Source organism: Mixophyes fleayi, chromosome 6 (genome assembly GCF_038048845.1).
Source record: "Mixophyes fleayi isolate aMixFle1 chromosome 6, aMixFle1.hap1, whole genome shotgun sequence".
NCBI classification, from domain to species: domain Eukaryota; kingdom Metazoa; phylum Chordata; class Amphibia; order Anura; family Limnodynastidae; genus Mixophyes; species Mixophyes fleayi.
In genome coordinates this window covers 41,071,303-41,090,131 of record NC_134407.1, presented here as the reverse complement: position 1 = coordinate 41,090,131, position 18,829 = coordinate 41,071,303, and the positions used below count along the sequence as shown (strand labels likewise).

The 18,829-nt window shown below is 44.6% G+C and overlaps 1 protein-coding gene across 2 annotated transcripts in view; it reads right to left on the bottom strand.

Moving 5' to 3' along the window:
* The window catches only part of ANK3 (ankyrin 3), a 517,804-nt gene that overhangs the window by 62,116 nt on the left and 436,859 nt on the right, over positions 1–18,829 (bottom strand). For both annotated transcript variants that reach the window (XM_075216346.1, XM_075216345.1), the window contains one exon: positions 577–689. In XM_075216346.1, coding sequence (XP_075072447.1) covers positions 577–689 — 113 coding nt within the window. The remainder of the gene's footprint in view (positions 1–576; positions 690–18,829) is intronic.

The window sequence follows — 18,829 nt, the reverse complement described above, 5'->3', positions numbered from 1 at the left end:
TCTTTGAGGAATTTGCATCTATGTATAGCAAGCTGTGTTTTATAACCATTTGTATCCAATATTCCCATGGGGTATGCGCTCAAGTCTACAAGCTCAAGTAGATGGATGTCACCAGATCAAGTGATGGGAGGTATGGACATTGTGTCCTGTCTTACTAGGAGTTATGAATAAACCAAGAAGAGAACTGATCATATTAACTAATGATATAAACTTGTATCACTCAGACCCTCTAATATACAGGGTCCAATTGTTAACTTGTTTGGGTCTGATTTTGAAATAGATGCATTGCAAACCAAGTTGCACTGCAGAACAAATACAGCATGTTGCACACATACAGGCTAGCTCTATTTTTACACTGTAGTTTAGCATTTTCCGCCTGCAGCACAAAATGGTTTTCCAAGTGCAAATTTTGCACCCAGTAGCTGGATCTGATCCTAAATTTAAACTTGTGAACTAATAATGTGCAGAGTATTAGTTTACTGATTACAGTAAAGATCTGCAGAAGTTTGTCCTTGACAGATCCATACATGCTTTTGTTTAAAACAAATACACTGAATGATATTGTTTTCTACTTACCCAGAATGCACTGGGCTTGACACAAGATTGACATTGTCCAACGTATCTGCTGCCCAGCTGTAGTGCCTCAGTGAATCAGAGTCAAATTCTCTTGTAAATGAAAGGTGCAGTTGCTGAAATCGAGACAAGGTGCAAAATGGTTACAAGGGCAAAGAAGTCGCCCAACGCTAAAACTGACTGAGAGATTTGCTGTTGACTACAATTAGAATTTCAGTGCATTAACCAATATGTGATGTAAAACAAACAATACATAAATAATTAAGAGAAAAGAAGGGAGACAATTAAATATATTAGACATACTTGCCAACTCTCCCTATATGTCTGGGAGACTCCCGCATTTTGCGAGAGTCTCACGGACTCCCGGGAGAGTGTGGTAATCTCCTGCATCTGGCAGAATTCTGCCCACTTCACTAGGTCCAAAACGCCACAATTCACCAGGAATCGAGGCGTTTGCCATTACATCATGGGGCGGGGCCAAAATGACACAAATTTTGGAGCCCCGTCCCCATCACACCAACCTCCCCCGGCAGGCTCCCGGAAGCCAACTTCTGCAAGTTGGCAAGTATGATATTAGATGTACCAATTAATAAAACATTTTTTCATGATAATTATTTCACTGCTCCTCCACTGTCTATGAATGAGCTATTATTTTATTAGGGAGGTTTCTAAGGACCCGTGAGGTGCTTCAAGGACCACTAAGCCTAAAACACATGTTGTCTTATGTAAAAGAACTACTAATAAGCTTCATCAATACATATGGAAGTAAGCTGGGAGCTTAGAAACCTGAAGATATGTAGAACACAGATTTGTTGATGGGTGAGTCAGTTTCCTACACACAGGAGACTTACTGTCAATAAACTAGCTAGCTTTTGGCCACCTTTGCAGAACATGGCAAATACAAATACGTCACATATCTAAATTCCTGTGATGGTATATAGATAAATGTGTGTTTGTGTTATATATATATATATATATATATATATAACCCAATATAGAATATAAATTAGTATAAATATTATACAATATAATATTTATAGATAATGTGATATAAAATTTAACGTTTACATCTATGTTTGTGACTGTCATTATATATTTATATAAGGCAATTGATATTTTCGGTTTAGAGGTCTTTTAAGGTACAGGTCAGACCCAAAACATTGGTCGCCGAGCCATTTAGACTACGTCTTTTTGTAAATCAACTGTGTCATTAAAATCTACCTTCAAATATATTAATCATAATTAAAAAGAAGAAAACTTTCAACCTAAACACTGTGTTCTTAAATGGATTAATAGCCATAATTTGGGTTTAGGCCAAATAAAGGTTAAGAATCCCAGACTTGAGTTCTGCAAAACAGGTAGCTGTACAATGTTATGTTTTACTGGACGTTTATTAAAGGAGAAAGGGATAGTAAACCCTGTGTAAGTACTTTGTAAATGTAACATTTAAATAAAAGTTATCTCAATGGAGACAACTAAACAGAGGAACGAGCTCATACTACCTATGTTCTACTAACAATAACCAAATATAAATACTTTCACACACAAGGCTTATTTTATATCTGTGTTTACCCCACCCCCCACCACTGATGGGACATGGTTTATGTCCAATCATATAAAAGATTTTGATTGCATAGGAAAATTCTTATGGGGCCAACATATATCCCAATTGTCTGCCAATGTGTGTTAAAACAACCAATCTGATACATAAAATCTGCATGTGTTGTGGTCCTGGGCGTTGCACCCTTTATCATCATCGTCATCAATTTATATAGCGCCTGTATATTCTGTAGAAAGTTACAGTTGGGAAAACACAGTAATAAAACAATACTGGGTAATACATATAGACAGAGAGGTAAGAGGGCCCTGCTCACATGCTTACAATCTATGGGACAATGGGAGTTTGATATACCAGGTCAACTGTTGCATATTGCATATTGGTCCAGCCAGGCTGCAAAGGTAAAATGTGCTTAGTGGCCTGTATGATCCAGTCACACAGCAATGTTGGTCGGGGGGTGGACGGGGAGCAGGGTTGTGATCAGAGAGTTGTAGGGACTGACAGATCAGATCGGCAGTGAAGAACGATTTGCAAGGAAAATCAATCTAGCTGCTGCATGCAAAATAGATTGTAGAGGTGGGAGTCTGATTTGGGGAAGACCAGTAAGAAGGGAATTGCAACAGTCAATGCGAGAGATGATGAATTAAAGTTGTGCAGTGTCCTGTGTGAGGTAACTGCATATTCTGGAAATGGTTTTTGGATGTACTGTATGTAACATGATATAGATTGGATAGCTATGAATCAAGGATCACACCTAGACAGCGAGCTTGTGGGGTAGGAATTATTGTCATGTTGTCTACAGAAATAGAAATACCAGGTAGGTAACTTCTGTTGGCAAGTGGGATTATTATTAGCTCTGTTTCTGAAAGTTTAAGTTTGAGTTGGTGATAGGACATCCAAGATGACATGGCAGAAAGACAGCCAGTAACATGGGCTAACTAAGATGGTGAGAGATCCGGAGAGGATAGATAAATTTGGGTATCATCAGCATAAAGATGATAGTGAAATACAAAGGAGCTTATTAGTTTTCCAAGAATAGTGGTGTAGACAGCGAAGAGCAGAGGACCTAGGACTGAGCCATGTGGTATTGCAACTGATAAAGAAGAGGAGTTGGATCCAGAGAAACTTACAGTGAATGAGCAATTCGATAGGTATTATTATTATTGTTATTATCATCATAGACTTGTAAGGCGACACAGTGCTCCGCAGCACCGTACAGCAGGGAAAACAGGGACATACATAAAACAGGGACATACAAGGTAGACAAGATAAATGCAGACATGAAAACAAAGGGTATGAAGGACGCTGCTCATTAGAGAACTTACATTCTGAGTGGAAGAGGGCACAGCTGAAACAAAAGCAGCAAATGTTCACAGTGGAGATTGGGATAGTTGTGAGGGTGCATTAGTGTGAATAGTGTTATCGGGGATAAGGTCACCTCTAAAAAAGAAATGGGTTTTCATAGAACATCTAAATATTTAAAGGCTGTGGGAGTCTGCTTGAGCGTGGTAGTGGATTCCATTAGTGGGGAGCAACACGGGAGAAGTCCTGTAGGCGGGAGTGAGAAGTGGTTACCAGAGATGAGACAAAGCGCAGGTCAGAGGTAGATCTAATAGAGCGGGAGGGAGAGTATTTTGATATGATATTTGAGGTGTATGCAGGGGTAGTGTTGTTGAGGGCTTTGTAGATCAGGGTGAGCAATTTGAATTTGAATTTGGAGGACACAGGGAGCCAGTGGAGGGATTTGCAAAGTGGAGTAGCAGATGTGGAGCAGTGAGAGAGGAAGATCAGTCTTGCAGCAGCATTTAGGATAGATGGAAGTGTGGACATACGGGTGTCAGGAATAGCAGATAGCAGGAGGTTGCAACAGACAAGACGAGAGACAATGAGAGAATAGATAAGAGTTTTAGTAGCATTTTGAATAAGAAAAGGTCGTATTCTGGCAATTTTTTAAGGTGGAGTCAACAGGACTGGGAGAGAGTCTGGATGTGAGGAGTAAAGCAGAGGGCGGAGTCAATTGTGACACCAAGGCAGCGGGCTTGGGAGACTGAGGAAATTGTGGTGTTACTGACAGTGAGAAAGATTTGAGGGCAGGTGATGACTCTGGCAGGAGGGAAGATAATAAGCTCTGTTTTGAACATGTTGAGCTTTAGGTAGCATTGGGACATCCATGTGAAGATAGCAGAAAGACAGTTGGTTACACAAGATAGTACAGAAGGAGAGAGGGCAGGGGAAGAGATATAGATTTGGGTGCAGAGCCGTAACTTAAAATTCTAGCGCCTGGGGCGAGAATGTTAAATGCCGCCCCCCTAGCCCTCAATTTTAACCAAATAAACCTAAAATATTCCTAAACTGCGCCCCCCTTCAGCATTGCGCCCTGGGCGGTCGTCCCTATCACACAGCCCTAATTACGGCCCTGTTTGGGTGTCATCAGCGTAGAGGCGGTATTGAAGGCTGAATGAGCGAATTAGTGCCCCTAGAGAAGAGGTGTACAATGAAAAAAGTAAAGGGCCAAGAACGGAGCTTTGTGGGACACCACAAAAGATAGTGGAAGTGGAGGGGAGGATGTGCCAGAGCTAGAAACACTAAATGAGCAGTTCGATAGGTAGGAAGTGAACCAGGAAAGAACTGTGTCATGAAGGCCAATGGAGTGAAGGATGTGTATGAGAAGAGGGTGATCAACAGTACCAAAAGCAGCAGAGAGTCCAGGAGAATAAGTATGGAGAAATGACTTTTAGACTTTGCAGTAAGTAGATCATTGATCACTTTTGTGAAAACAGTTTCAGTGGAATGTTGGGGGCAGATGCCTGATTACAGAGAGTCGAGTATGGAATGTGAGAAGAGAAAGTGAGGAGAGAGAGGCTGGATCGAGAGATGGTTTCTTTAGATTTGGTGTGATGAGTGCATGGAAATGTTACAATGGAGAGAGACAGGTTGAAGAGGTGAGTTAGAAGTGGGCATGCAGTGGAGGAGAGGGAATGGAGAAGTTGGGAGGGACTAGGGTCTAGCGGACAGGTTCTAGGGTGAGATGATGAGATGAGACCAGAGACTTCGTATTCAGTTACAGGAAATAATGAATTAAGGGTACATTGTGGGGTGTAGGTAAAGGTGGGTAGAGTGATTAGAGTGAGTGGAATTTGGCATGAGGAAATATCTTGTTAAATGGTGTCGATTTTGTCTTTCAAATAGGGGGCAAAATCATGGGCTGTGAGGAAAAGGGGGAGGAGGTGCAGGTGGGCAAAGAAGTAATTTGAAGGTGTCAAAGAGGCGACGTGGGTTAGAGATTTGAAGAATGTTTGTTTGGCAATTGAAAGGGCTGTGCTGTAAGATGAAAGGATGAATTTATAGTGGAGGAAATCGGGATAGGAACAACATTTCCTCCAGTGGCGCTCTTGAGTGCGGGAGCCATGGTTGTGGTTTGGATTGTCTAAGACTATATTTAGTAGCTGGGGCTGCATTGTCTAGGGCTGAAGTGAGTCTTTTGTTATAGAAAGAGGCAGCCTGATTAGGACAGGAAAATGCAATCATTGGAGAAAATAGTTGTTTTAGTGAAAATGAGAAGTGGGTTAAGACTTGGGTTAAGACTACTTAGGTTTCGTTGTGTACATGTGGATTTGGATGCAGGGGGGAGGGCATGAGGTAAGGTGAGACTAAAAGAAAGGAGGTTGTGGTCGGAGAGTGGGAATGAGGTAGGTAGGATGAGAACCAGGATAGGACAGTGTCCTGAAGACTTAGGGATTGTAGTGTTGGTATAGGAAAAGAGTGGCCAAATGCAGCAGAGAGATTCAGGAGAATTAGAAGCGAGTAATGTTCTTAAAGTTTATGTCACATCCTGGCTATTACAGATTTAAAGTATACCTGTCACCTAAACACAATGGCAGCCATATCCAGGGCTGATCCAATATTCATGACAATGTGGCACATGTCCATTGGAGCCAGTGACATCACTGTGGTACTTAATGCCAAACATTTATGAGGACCGGTTACCAGGGAATTGACAGATAGTATTCACATAATTATTAGTTCAGCCCACAAAATGGTTGCACTTTAAAGCAATAATTGTTGCACATGTTATAGCGAACATTCTCTGCATAAACTATACCCATGTGTTTAATGCCCAATGGGAAATTAACTTCTAGTATAAAGATTTCTTGCAGTCATTGTATATAGATGTAGAACGCTGCTGTACAATCACTAAATTAGGTCAGGTGACCGAACCAGTAAAAAAAAATTGCATTGAGAATTTAAAGCATGAATTTTGTGACACGAGGTCCATTCAATTTTAAAGTATATGGGCAGGGGGCATTCTGCCCCCGAGCTGGTCCCATAATGGGCTACTTAAGGCTGGGTCACCTGAATTTTTTTCCTTTAAAATGTTCCTAATAGGCTGAAGAGTCGAGTCTGGCCCCCTGGCAAAAATGTGCCAGCCCTCCCCTGCATACGGGTTAGCTGAACAAAGATATAGCAAACGTACTCTATCAGAAGAAGGTGTTGTGGATTCTGTGATTATTGTTTCAAGCATTACAATGTATAGGTAATACACACTATTGCACATGGTCGCTTATTGCACCATGAGATAGTTTACCAAAGAGCAGTGGCTAAAGTCTGTCAAATCTCTATGAATTAGCTTTAATTTCAGCTTGCTTCAAGGTAGTAACGGAGTATTTTTCTCGCCTTTCTTGCGGCTCATCATTTGAAAGGAAGCAAATGGAATTTTCCACTGCACACAGTCCTTTGTTGGCAATTTCTAAACAATGGAAACTTTATTGTTCTAAATATATTGACTCACATATCACAGATAATCCTAGGTAAATGGATCACAATTACCTATTAGTCCAGGTGCACAGATAGACGTTTTCCTGCCAAATGTTTTCCCTTTTCATTAATAACTGCATTATTTATACACCTGACACTTGCTTGTAGCATGATTGTCAGACAGGTTGCTGAAGTAAAGCAGATGGTTTCCGAAAACTAATCTCTTATAATGTGATCAAAAAAAACTCCAATTTCTAACTATGTTACTGCGCCATATAAACAGTAAAACATTTCTTCTTAACCTCTGCTTGTTCTGAATGGTTCATAAATTACAGCTGCTCCCATGTGCTGTTAGCAGCGTGTTACTCTGTCACAGGAGCTTGTATTCCTCAATTCATTACAAAATACTTTATACAACATACATGGCTGATGGATTGTCACGGGCACTAGGAGTCTTTACCCAGGGATCACCAGGTGATAGGCTTACCAGAGCAGTATAGATGGTAATATGGTACTCTGGTAGCAGGGTGATCACGGAACAGGAAATAGCAGATGATGGAGATGCTCAGGAAAGTCTATGACTAGCAGCACTGGTAATATGGATGTAGAAATACACGAGGAACTGTATGGACAAAGGACACGTGAAGGTAGTCAGTGGTCTGCGGTAGCAAGTTGTACCACTGCTATAGTGAGGAGGAATGTCCAACAGAAACGAGGAGGTGATGAGAGTCAGCGGTCTGCGGATAGCAAGTTGTACCGCTGTCTGAGTGAAGGAATGGAATCCACGTGGAGGTATCCGGGGAGTCAGTGGTCTGCGTTAGCAAGTTGTACCACTGCTATGTGAGAGGATACTGGAACAGGTGACACAGGAAACAGGGATCAGTGGTCTGCCTCTAGCAAGTTGTACCACTGAATATATATGTGAGGAGGAGCACGGGGAGAGACTGCAATACAGGAGATACACGGGCACCTTAAACTTGATCCACAATAACATGCACAATATATTAATGACTGAACAGCACTGCAATAATAGAAAGTCACTTGAGGTAATCCGGCACAAGATAACACAGTCAATGATGGCAATAGTCTCAGCGGATAGTAAACTCCAGAGGAGAACAAACTCAGTCCAGCAAGATATGCAATACACCAGCACAGTCAATGAGAAGTATGCATACCGTGGTTCAGAAGCAGGCTGTCAGACAGGAGTGCAGACATACCTGAACGGCTGGAGGCCGGCAGGATGCGAAGTCCCTGGAGGGGTGAAGCGGTAATCAAGTAGGTGCAGCGCACAGGTAGGTAGACCAGCAGGGGAACAAATACTCAGGAAGCAGTAGTATGTAGGACTGGACTCCTGGAGGACCCTGAAGAGTAGCGATGATCTAGATGAGATGAAAACATTGAAGCGCAGATCCGATGCAGACTGGCGAGTAGAGACCAGCGGGAACACGGAGAAGCATGGAGAGCGGGTCAGCTGTTGTAGGACGAGTAGAACTGAGAAGTAGCAGCAGCAGGACTCTGCAGAGACACGGAGGTAGCGGATGGCAACCAGCAGGTGCAGCAACGATGAAACACGGGAGAGCAGAGCTGAGCTGGAACTGTTGAGCACGGAGAGTAGCGGATAGGAATCAGTTGTAGCAGTCTCGAGGAAACACGGGAGAGATGAGATGAGCTGAAGACTGAAGCGCACGGAGGCAGCGGATAGGAATCAGCCAAACAGTCACGATGAAACACAGGCGAGTTGAAGTAGATTGAAGACTGTAGTGCACGGAGGCAGCGGATAGGAATCAGCTAACAGTCATGATGGCACACAGGTGAGTTGAAGTAGATCGAAGACTGTAGTGCACGGAGGCAGCGGATAGTAATCAGCTAACAGTCACGATGATACACAGGAGGGTTGAAGTGGCTTGAAGACTGTAGTGCACGGAGGCAGCGGATAGGAATCAGCTAACAGTCATGATGATACACAGGAGAGTTGAAGTGGTTAGGAAACCACAGGAGTAGAAGTGGTCTGGGAACCACAGGGGTAGAAGTGGTCTGGAAACCACAGGGGTAGAAGTGGTTTGGAAACCACAGGAATCAGCAGCGCTGAATACACGAGGGAACACCTTCAGAGGCTCACGGGAATGAGACTCCAAGATCAGGCAACGTGGTATTGACCACAGGTGCTTAATATAGGGAGTGTTGCCTGATCTGCCAATTAAGTTAAAGGAACAGGTACTGAAGGGTTTGAAAGGGCTGCGCATGCGCAGACCCTCAGGATGGAGGACGGCCACGGTTCCTAAATATACGGGAAGCACTCACAGTCCGGTGTGTGACAGTACCCCCCCTTTTAAAGGTGGGCACAGAACGCCTGGAACCGGGCTTGTCCGGATTTTTGGAATAAAACTTCTTAAGAAGAGCTGGGGCGTAGAGATCTTCAGCTTTGATCCATGAACGCTCCTCAGGACCAAAGCCCTTCCAATGAACGAGGAAACGTACTTGAATGATCCTATATGGACCAATAAAACGAGGAGCGAATTTCATAGATGGGACCTTCAAACGAATATTTTTGGTAGATAACCAGACACGATCTCCAATTTTTAGTGGTGGAATAGCCCGCCTCTTCTTATCTGCGAAAGACTTATATTTGTCAGATGTCTTCTTTAAACAGGTTTTGACCTGAGACCAGATGTTTTTGAAGGTCTGACAAACAGTCTCTACAGCAGGAACTTGGGTGGGAGGGAGGGCAGGAAATTCCGGAAAAGACGGATGGTGACCGTAAACCACAAAGAATGGAGTTTTGGACGATGACTCATGGTACATGTTGTTATGGACGAATTCAGCCCAAGGAAGCAATTCTACCCAGTTGTCTTGATTGGCTGATGAGAACATCCTTATAAAGGTCTCGAGATCTTGATTGACCCGTTCAGTTTGTCCGTTTGATTGCGGATGGTAAGAAGATGAGAGTGCTAATCGTATGCCCAAGGTTTTACAAAGGGCCCGCCAGAATCTGGAAACGAACTGTACTCATCTATCTGACACAATCTCAGACGGACATCCATGGATACGAAAGATTTCTTTAACGAAATGTTCAGCCAGAGTAGACGAGGAAGGCAAACCAGACAAAGGGACAAAATGAGCCATCTTCGAAAATCTGTCTACCACTACCCAAATAGTATTACAATTTTTACTAGATGGCAGATCAGTAACAAAGTCCATACTAATATGGGTCCAGGGCTTGGCCGGAATGGGTAGTGGTTGCAGCAACCCCGCTGGAGTTCTGCGGGAGGATTTGAACTGAGAACACAATTCACAGGAAGCAACAAACTCTTTGACGTCTCTCCTCATCGAGGGCCACCAGTAACTTCGAGAGAGAATCTCAAAGGTCTTGCGTTCACCAGCATGTCCAGAAAAACGAGAAGAATGGAACCACGAAAGGATTTTCCTCCTCAGAGTAGGAGGCACGAAGGTCTTCCCAAATGGTAGCACTTTGGTGGACGAAGCAGCCAGCGAGATACATTTGGGGTCTAATATAGAATGGTTGGAAACCTCTTCAATGTCAGAGGACGTCACAAAAGCTCGAGATAGAGCGTTAGCTTTCTTGTTCTTGGCAGCTGGTTTGAAGGTTATGATTAATTCGAAACGGGAAAAGAAAAGAGACGATCTTGCTTGACGAGGATTCAAGCATTGGGCAGACTGTAGATATGACAGGTTCTTATGATCTGTGAAAATCGTCACCGGGTGACGAGCTCCTTCCAATAAGTATCTCCACTCCTCTAATGCAACTTTGATAGCCAGCAACTCCTTGTCCCCGATCGTGTAATTTTTCTCTGCAGGCAGGAGACCCCGAGAGTAAAAGGCACAAGGATGAAATTTTTGTTGCTCCGAGCGTTGGGAGAGAATGGCTCCTAAGCCCACATTAGAGGCATCTACTTCTAGGAAGAAGGGAAGTGTCACATCAGGCTGTCGAAGAATGGGAGCAGAGGAGAAGGACTCTTTAAGAATTTGAAAGGCTTGGAGGGCCTCGGATGACCATTGCTTAGTATTGGCCCCTTTACGAGTCAGGGCCACAATAGGAGATGCAATGGACGAGAAGTCTTGAATGAAGCGTCTATAGTAATTGGCGAAACCTAAAAAACGCTGAATAGCACGAAGAGTAGTTGGCTGGGGCCAATGTAATACAGCATTCACCTTGTCTGGATCCATCTTCAGGCCAACTCCGGAAACAATATACCCCAAAAATGGAATCTGGAGCAACTCGAATGAACATTTTTCTAGTTTACAGAATAATGAATTTTCCCGTAGTCTGGAAAGGACCTCTGCCACATGTTGGTGATGAGAAGGCAGGTCCTGTGAGAAGATCAATATGTCGTCCAGGTAGACAACGACACATACATATAATAAGTCCCGAAAGATCTCATTAACGAAGCCTTGAAAAACAGCGGGGGCATTGCACAACCCGAAAGGCATTACTAGATATTCATAATGCCCATCTCTGGTGTTGAACGCTGTCTTCCATTCGTCACCGGGACGGATTCTAATTAAATTATAGGCACCACGAAGATCCAACTTGGTAAAGATCCGAGCTCCCTTGATGCGATCAAATAACTCAGTGATCAACGGAATGGGATACCGATTCTTAATAGTAATGGCATTGAGTCCACGAAAATCTATGCAGGGGCGTAGTGATCCATCCTTCTTTTTTACGAAGAAGAATCCGGCTCCAGCGGGAGAGGTGGAAGGTCGAATAAACCCTCGCTGGAGATTCTCCTGGATGTACTCAGATGTGGCTTGAGTTTCAGGTAACGAAAGTGGATAGACCCGACCCCTAGGAGGAGTCTTGCCAGGTAGAAGATCGATCGGACAATCCCAAGAACGATGAGGAGGAAGACGTTCAGACTGAGCTTTATCAAAAACATCGGCAAATGAAGCATACTGAGGAGGGAGTCCCGGTGAGGAAGATGAGATGGAAGATTGCTGTACTTTAAGAGGAATGACTTGAGAAAGACAACGATGATGACATTCAGCTCCCCAAGACGTAACTTGAGGAGTGCGCCAGTCAATCTGGGGAGAATGACATTGAAGCCATGGAAGGCCTAAGACAATCGGACTTGTCGTAACTGGAAGAATTAAAAACGAGATCTCTTCATGGTGTAGCACACCAATCTGAAGTGTTACTGGAGAGGTACTCTGAGTGATGAGACCATTGATGAGACGTGATCCATCTATAGCAGTCACAGTAATCGGTGTTTTCAAAGTAATCACTGGTAGGGACCATTGATTCACTAGGGATTTAGAAATGAAATTTCCTGCTGCTCCAGAATCAATCAGTGCCTGAGACTCAAAGGATTTGGTAGCAAAGGAAATCGTAACATCAAAAGCGCAGACTTTTAATTTCATAGAAGATGGAGAGGACTCCAGGGACCCTAACTTCACCTCTCCAGAACTAGTTAGGGCCTGGCATTTCCCGATTTCTTAGGGCAAGAACTGAGCATATGTGAGGAATCAGCACAATAGATACAAAGTCTATTCTTTACTCTTCGTTTCCTCTCTTCTAAAGATAATTTGGAACGTCCTATCTCCATGGGAATCACGGAAGGTGAAGCTGGACGAAACTGAGGAGTTGAGCGAAGAGGTGCTTTAACTGAAGTTGTTTTCTCAGATTCTCTTTCACGAAACCTCATGTCTACACGATGGCAAAGAGAGATCAAATCTTCTAGTGACGAAGGAAGCTCTTGGGTAGTCATTGCATCTTTAATTTTATCGGAGAGCCCCTGCCAGAAGGCGGCAATTAATGCTTCAGTGTTCCACTGAAGTTCAGAGGCTAATATCCTAAATTGAATGACGTACTGGCCTACTGTATGAGAACCTTGACGTAAACGAAGAATGCTGGAAGCAGCGGAGGTCACACGACCTGGTTCATCGAACACACTTCGGAACATAGAAATTAATTTGGCACTATCTTGTAATACAGGATCGTTTCTCTCCCACAGAGGGGAGGCCCAAGCCAGAGCTTGTCCAGAAAACAATGATATAAGATAGGCCACTCTGGAACGGTGGGTAGAAAAATTTTGAGGTTGGAGCTCAAAATGAACTGAGCATTGGTTAAGGAAACCCCTACAAGTTTTGGGGTCTCCATCTTACTTTGACGGAGTAGGCAGGTGAAGCGTGGGAGCTGTAGACACCTGGGATGGCACTGGGGAAACGGAGGAAAGCACAGGAGCTTCAACATTAGCTGTAACAGGCTGTCCAGATGGTCCTTGGGAGGCTAACGACTGGTAGCATTGAAGTAACAGCTGTTGGCGAGCATCCTGTTGCTCCACACGGGTGACCAGATGCTGCAGCATCTCTTTGGCTGTAGGTTCCGTATCTGGGTCTGTCATGGCCTGATCTTACTGTCACGGGCACTAGGAGTCTTTACCCAGGGATCACCAGGTGATAGGCTTACCAGAGCAGTATAGATGGTAATATGGTACTCTGGTAGCAGGGTGATCACGGAACAGGAAATAGCAGATGATGGAGATGCTCAGGAAAGTCTATGACTAGCAGCACTGGTAATATGGATGTAGAAATACACGAGGAACTGTATGGACAAAGGACACGTGAAGGTAGTCAGTGGTCTGCGGTAGCAAGTTGTACCACTGCTATAGTGAGGAGGAATGTCCAACAGAAACGAGGAGGTGATGAGAGTCAGCGGTCTGCGGATAGCAAGTTGTACCGCTGTCTGAGTGAAGGAATGGAATCCACGTGGAGGTATCCGGGGAGTCAGTGGTCTGCGTTAGCAAGTTGTACCACTGCTATGTGAGAGGATACTGGAACAGGTGACACAGGAAACAGGGATCAGTGGTCTGCCTCTAGCAAGTTGTACCACTGAATATATATGTGAGGAGGAGCACGGGGAGAGACTGCAATACAGGAGATACACGGGCACCTTAAACTTGATCCACAATAACATGCACAATATATTAATGACTGAACAGCACTGCAATAATAGAAAGTCACTTGAGGTAATCCGGCACAAGATAACACAGTCAATGATGGCAATAGTCTCAGCGGATAGTAAACTCCAGAGGAGAACAAACTCAGTCCAGCAAGATATGCAATACACCAGCACAGTCAATGAGAAGTATGCATACCGTGGTTCAGAAGCAGGCTGTCAGACAGGAGTGCAGACATACCTGAACGGCTGGAGGCCGGCAGGATGCGAAGTCCCTGGAGGGGTGAAGCGGTAATCAAGTAGGTGCAGCGCACAGGTAGGTAGACCAGCAGGGGAACAAATACTCAGGAAGCAGTAGTATGTAGGACTGGACTCCTGGAGGACCCTGAAGAGTAGCGATGATCTAGATGAGATGAAAACATTGAAGCGCAGATCCGATGCAGACTGGCGAGTAGAGACCAGCGGGAACACGGAGAAGCATGGAGAGCGGGTCAGCTGTTGTAGGACGAGTAGAACTGAGAAGTAGCAGCAGCAGGACTCTGCAGAGACACGGAGGTAGCGGATGGCAACCAGCAGGTGCAGCAACGATGAAACACGGGAGAGCAGAGCTGAGCTGGAACTGTTGAGCACGGAGAGTAGCGGATAGGAATCAGTTGTAGCAGTCTCGAGGAAACACGGGAGAGATGAGATGAGCTGAAGACTGAAGCGCACGGAGGCAGCGGATAGGAATCAGCCAAACAGTCACGATGAAACACAGGCGAGTTGAAGTAGATTGAAGACTGTAGTGCACGGAGGCAGCGGATAGGAATCAGCTAACAGTCATGATGGCACACAGGTGAGTTGAAGTAGATCGAAGACTGTAGTGCACGGAGGCAGCGGATAGTAATCAGCTAACAGTCACGATGATACACAGGAGGGTTGAAGTGGCTTGAAGACTGTAGTGCACGGAGGCAGCGGATAGGAATCAGCTAACAGTCATGATGATACACAGGAGAGTTGAAGTGGTTAGGAAACCACAGGAGTAGAAGTGGTCTGGGAACCACAGGGGTAGAAGTGGTCTGGAAACCACAGGGGTAGAAGTGGTTTGGAAACCACAGGAATCAGCAGCGCTGAATACACGAGGGAACACCTTCAGAGGCTCACGGGAATGAGACTCCAAGATCAGGCAACGTGGTATTGACCACAGGTGCTTAATATAGGGAGTGTTGCCTGATCTGCCAATTAAGTTAAAGGAACAGGTACTGAAGGGTTTGAAAGGGCTGCGCATGCGCAGACCCTCAGGATGGAGGACGGCCACGGTTCCTAAATATACGGGAAGCACTCACAGTCCGGTGTGTGACAGTACCCCCCCTTTTAAAGGTGGGCACAGAACGCCTGGAACCGGGCTTGTCCGGATTTTTGGAATAAAACTTCTTAAGAAGAGCTGGGGCGTAGAGATCTTCAGCTTTGATCCATGAACGCTCCTCAGGACCAAAGCCCTTCCAATGAACGAGGAAACGTACTTGAATGATCCTATATGGACCAATAAAACGAGGAGCGAATTTCATAGATGGGACCTTCAAACGAATATTTTTGGTAGATAACCAGACACGATCTCCAATTTTTAGTGGTGGAATAGCCCGCCTCTTCTTATCTGCGAAAGACTTATATTTGTCAGATGTCTTCTTTAAACAGGTTTTGACCTGAGACCAGATGTTTTTGAAGGTCTGACAAACAGTCTCTACAGCAGGAACTTGGGTGGGAGGGAGGGCAGGAAATTCCGGAAAAGACGGATGGTGACCGTAAACCACAAAGAATGGAGTTTTGGACGATGACTCATGGTACATGTTGTTATGGACGAATTCAGCCCAAGGAAGCAATTCTACCCAGTTGTCTTGATTGGCTGATGAGAACATCCTTATAAAGGTCTCGAGATCTTGATTGACCCGTTCAGTTTGTCCGTTTGATTGCGGATGGTAAGAAGATGAGAGTGCTAATCGTATGCCCAAGGTTTTACAAAGGGCCCGCCAGAATCTGGAAACGAACTGTACTCATCTATCTGACACAATCTCAGACGGACATCCATGGATACGAAAGATTTCTTTAACGAAATGTTCAGCCAGAGTAGACGAGGAAGGCAAACCAGACAAAGGGACAAAATGAGCCATCTTCGAAAATCTGTCTACCACTACCCAAATAGTATTACAATTTTTACTAGATGGCAGATCAGTAACAAAGTCCATACTAATATGGGTCCAGGGCTTGGCCGGAATGGGTAGTGGTTGCAGCAACCCCGCTGGAGTTCTGCGGGAGGATTTGAACTGAGAACACAATTCACAGGAAGCAACAAACTCTTTGACGTCTCTCCTCATCGAGGGCCACCAGTAACTTCGAGAGAGAATCTCAAAGGTCTTGCGTTCACCAGCATGTCCAGAAAAACGAGAAGAATGGAACCACGAAAGGATTTTCCTCCTCAGAGTAGGAGGCACGAAGGTCTTCCCAAATGGTAGCACTTTGGTGGACGAAGCAGCCAGCGAGATACATTTGGGGTCTAATATAGAATGGTTGGAAACCTCTTCAATGTCAGAGGACGTCACAAAAGCTCGAGATAGAGCGTTAGCTTTCTTGTTCTTGGCAGCTGGTTTGAAGGTTATGATTAATTCGAAACGGGAAAAGAAAAGAGACGATCTTGCTTGACGAGGATTCAAGCATTGGGCAGACTGTAGATATGACAGGTTCTTATGATCTGTGAAAATCGTCACCGGGTGACGAGCTCCTTCCAATAAGTATCTCCACTCCTCTAATGCAACTTTGATAGCCAGCAACTCCTTGTCCCCGATCGTGTAATTTTTCTCTGCAGGCAGGAGACCCCGAGAGTAAAAGGCACAAGGATGAAATTTTTGTTGCTCCGAGCGTTGGGAGAGAATGGCTCCTAAGCCCACATTAGAGGCATCTACTTCTAGGAAGAAGGGAAGTGTCACATCAGGCTGTCGAAGAATGGGAGCAGAGGAGAAGGACTCTTTAAGAATTTGAAAGGCTTGGAGGGCCTCGGATGACCATTGCTTAGTATTGGCCCCTTTACGAGTCAGGGCCACAATAGGAGATGCAATGGACGAGAAGTCTTGAATGAAGCGTCTATAGTAATTGGCGAAACCTAAAAAACGCTGAATAGCACGAAGAGTAGTTGGCTGGGGCCAATGTAATACAGCATTCACCTTGTCTGGATCCATCTTCAGGCCAACTCCGGAAACAATATACCCCAAAAATGGAATCTGGAGCAACTCGAATGAACATTTTTCTAGTTTACAGAATAATGAATTTTCCCGTAGTCTGGAAAGGACCTCTGCCACATGTTGGTGATGAGAAGGCAGGTCCTGTGAGAAGATCAATATGTCGTCCAGGTAGACAACGACACATACATATAATAAGTCCCGAAAGATCTCATTAACGAAGCCTTGAAAAACAGCGGGGGCATTGCACAACCCGAAAGGCATTACTAGATATTCATAATGCCCATCTCTGGTGTTGAACGCTGTCTTCCATTCGTCACCGGGACGGATTCTAATTAAATTATAGGCACCACGAAGATCCAACTTGGTAAAGATCCGAGCTCCCTTGATGCGATCAAATAACTCAGTGATCAACGGAATGGGATACCGATTCTTAATAGTAATGGCATTGAGTCCACGAAAATCTATGCAGGGGCGTAGTGATCCATCCTTCTTTTTTACGAAGAAGAATCCGGCTCCAGCGGGAGAGGTGGAAGGTCGAATAAACCCTCGCTGGAGATTCTCCTGGATGTACTCAGATGTGGCTTGAGTTTCAGGTAACGAAAGTGGATAGACCCGACCCCTAGGAGGAGTCTTGCCAGGTAGAAGATCGATCGGACAATCCCAAGAACGATGAGGAGGAAGACGTTCAGACTGAGCTTTATCAAAAACATCGGCAAATGAAGCATACTGAGGAGGGAGTCCCGGTGAGGAAGATGAGATGGAAGATTGCTGTACTTTAAGAGGAATGACTTGAGAAAGACAACGATGATGACATTCAGCTCCCCAAGACGTAACTTGAGGAGTGCGCCAGTCAATCTGGGGAGAATGACATTGAAGCCATGGAAGGCCTAAGACAATCGGACTTGTCGTAACTGGAAGAATTAAAAACGAGATCTCTTCATGGTGTAGCACACCAATCTGAAGTGTTACTGGAGAGGTACTCTGAGTGATGAGACCATTGATGAGACGTGATCCATCTATAGCAGTCACAGTAATCGGTGTTTTCAAAGTAATCACTGGTAGGGACCATTGATTCACTAGGGATTTAGAAATGAAATTTCCTGCTGCTCCAGAATCAATCAGTGCCTGAGACTCAAAGGATTTGGTAGCAAAGGAAATCGTAACATCAAAAGCGCAGACTTTTAATTTCATAGAAGATGGAGAGGACTCCAGGGACCCTAACTTCACCTCTCCAGAACTAGTTAGGGCCTGGCATTTCCCGATTTCTTAGGGCAAGAACTGAGCATATGTGAGGAATCAGCACAATAGATACAAAGTCTATTCTTTACTCTTCGTTTCCTCTCTTCTAAAGATAATTTGGAACGTCCTATCTCCATGGGAATCACGGAAGGTGAAGCTGGACGAAACTGAGGAGTTGAGCGAAGAGGTGCTTTAACTGAAGTTGTTTTCTCAGATTCTCTTTCACGAAACCTCATGTCTACACGATGGCAAAGAGAGATCAAATCTTCTAGTGACGAAGGAAGCTCTTGGGTAGTCATTGCATCTTTAATTTTATCGGAGAGCCCCTGCCAGAAGGCGGCAATTAATGCTTCAGTGTTCCACTGAAGTTCAGAGGCTAATATCCTAAATTGAATGACGTACTGGCCTACTGTATGAGAACCTTGACGTAAACGAAGAATGCTGGAAGCAGCGGAGGTCACACGACCTGGTTCATCGAACACACTTCGGAACATAGAAATTAATTTGGCACTATCTTGTAATACAGGATCGTTTCTCTCCCACAGAGGGGAGGCCCAAGCCAGAGCTTGTCCAGAA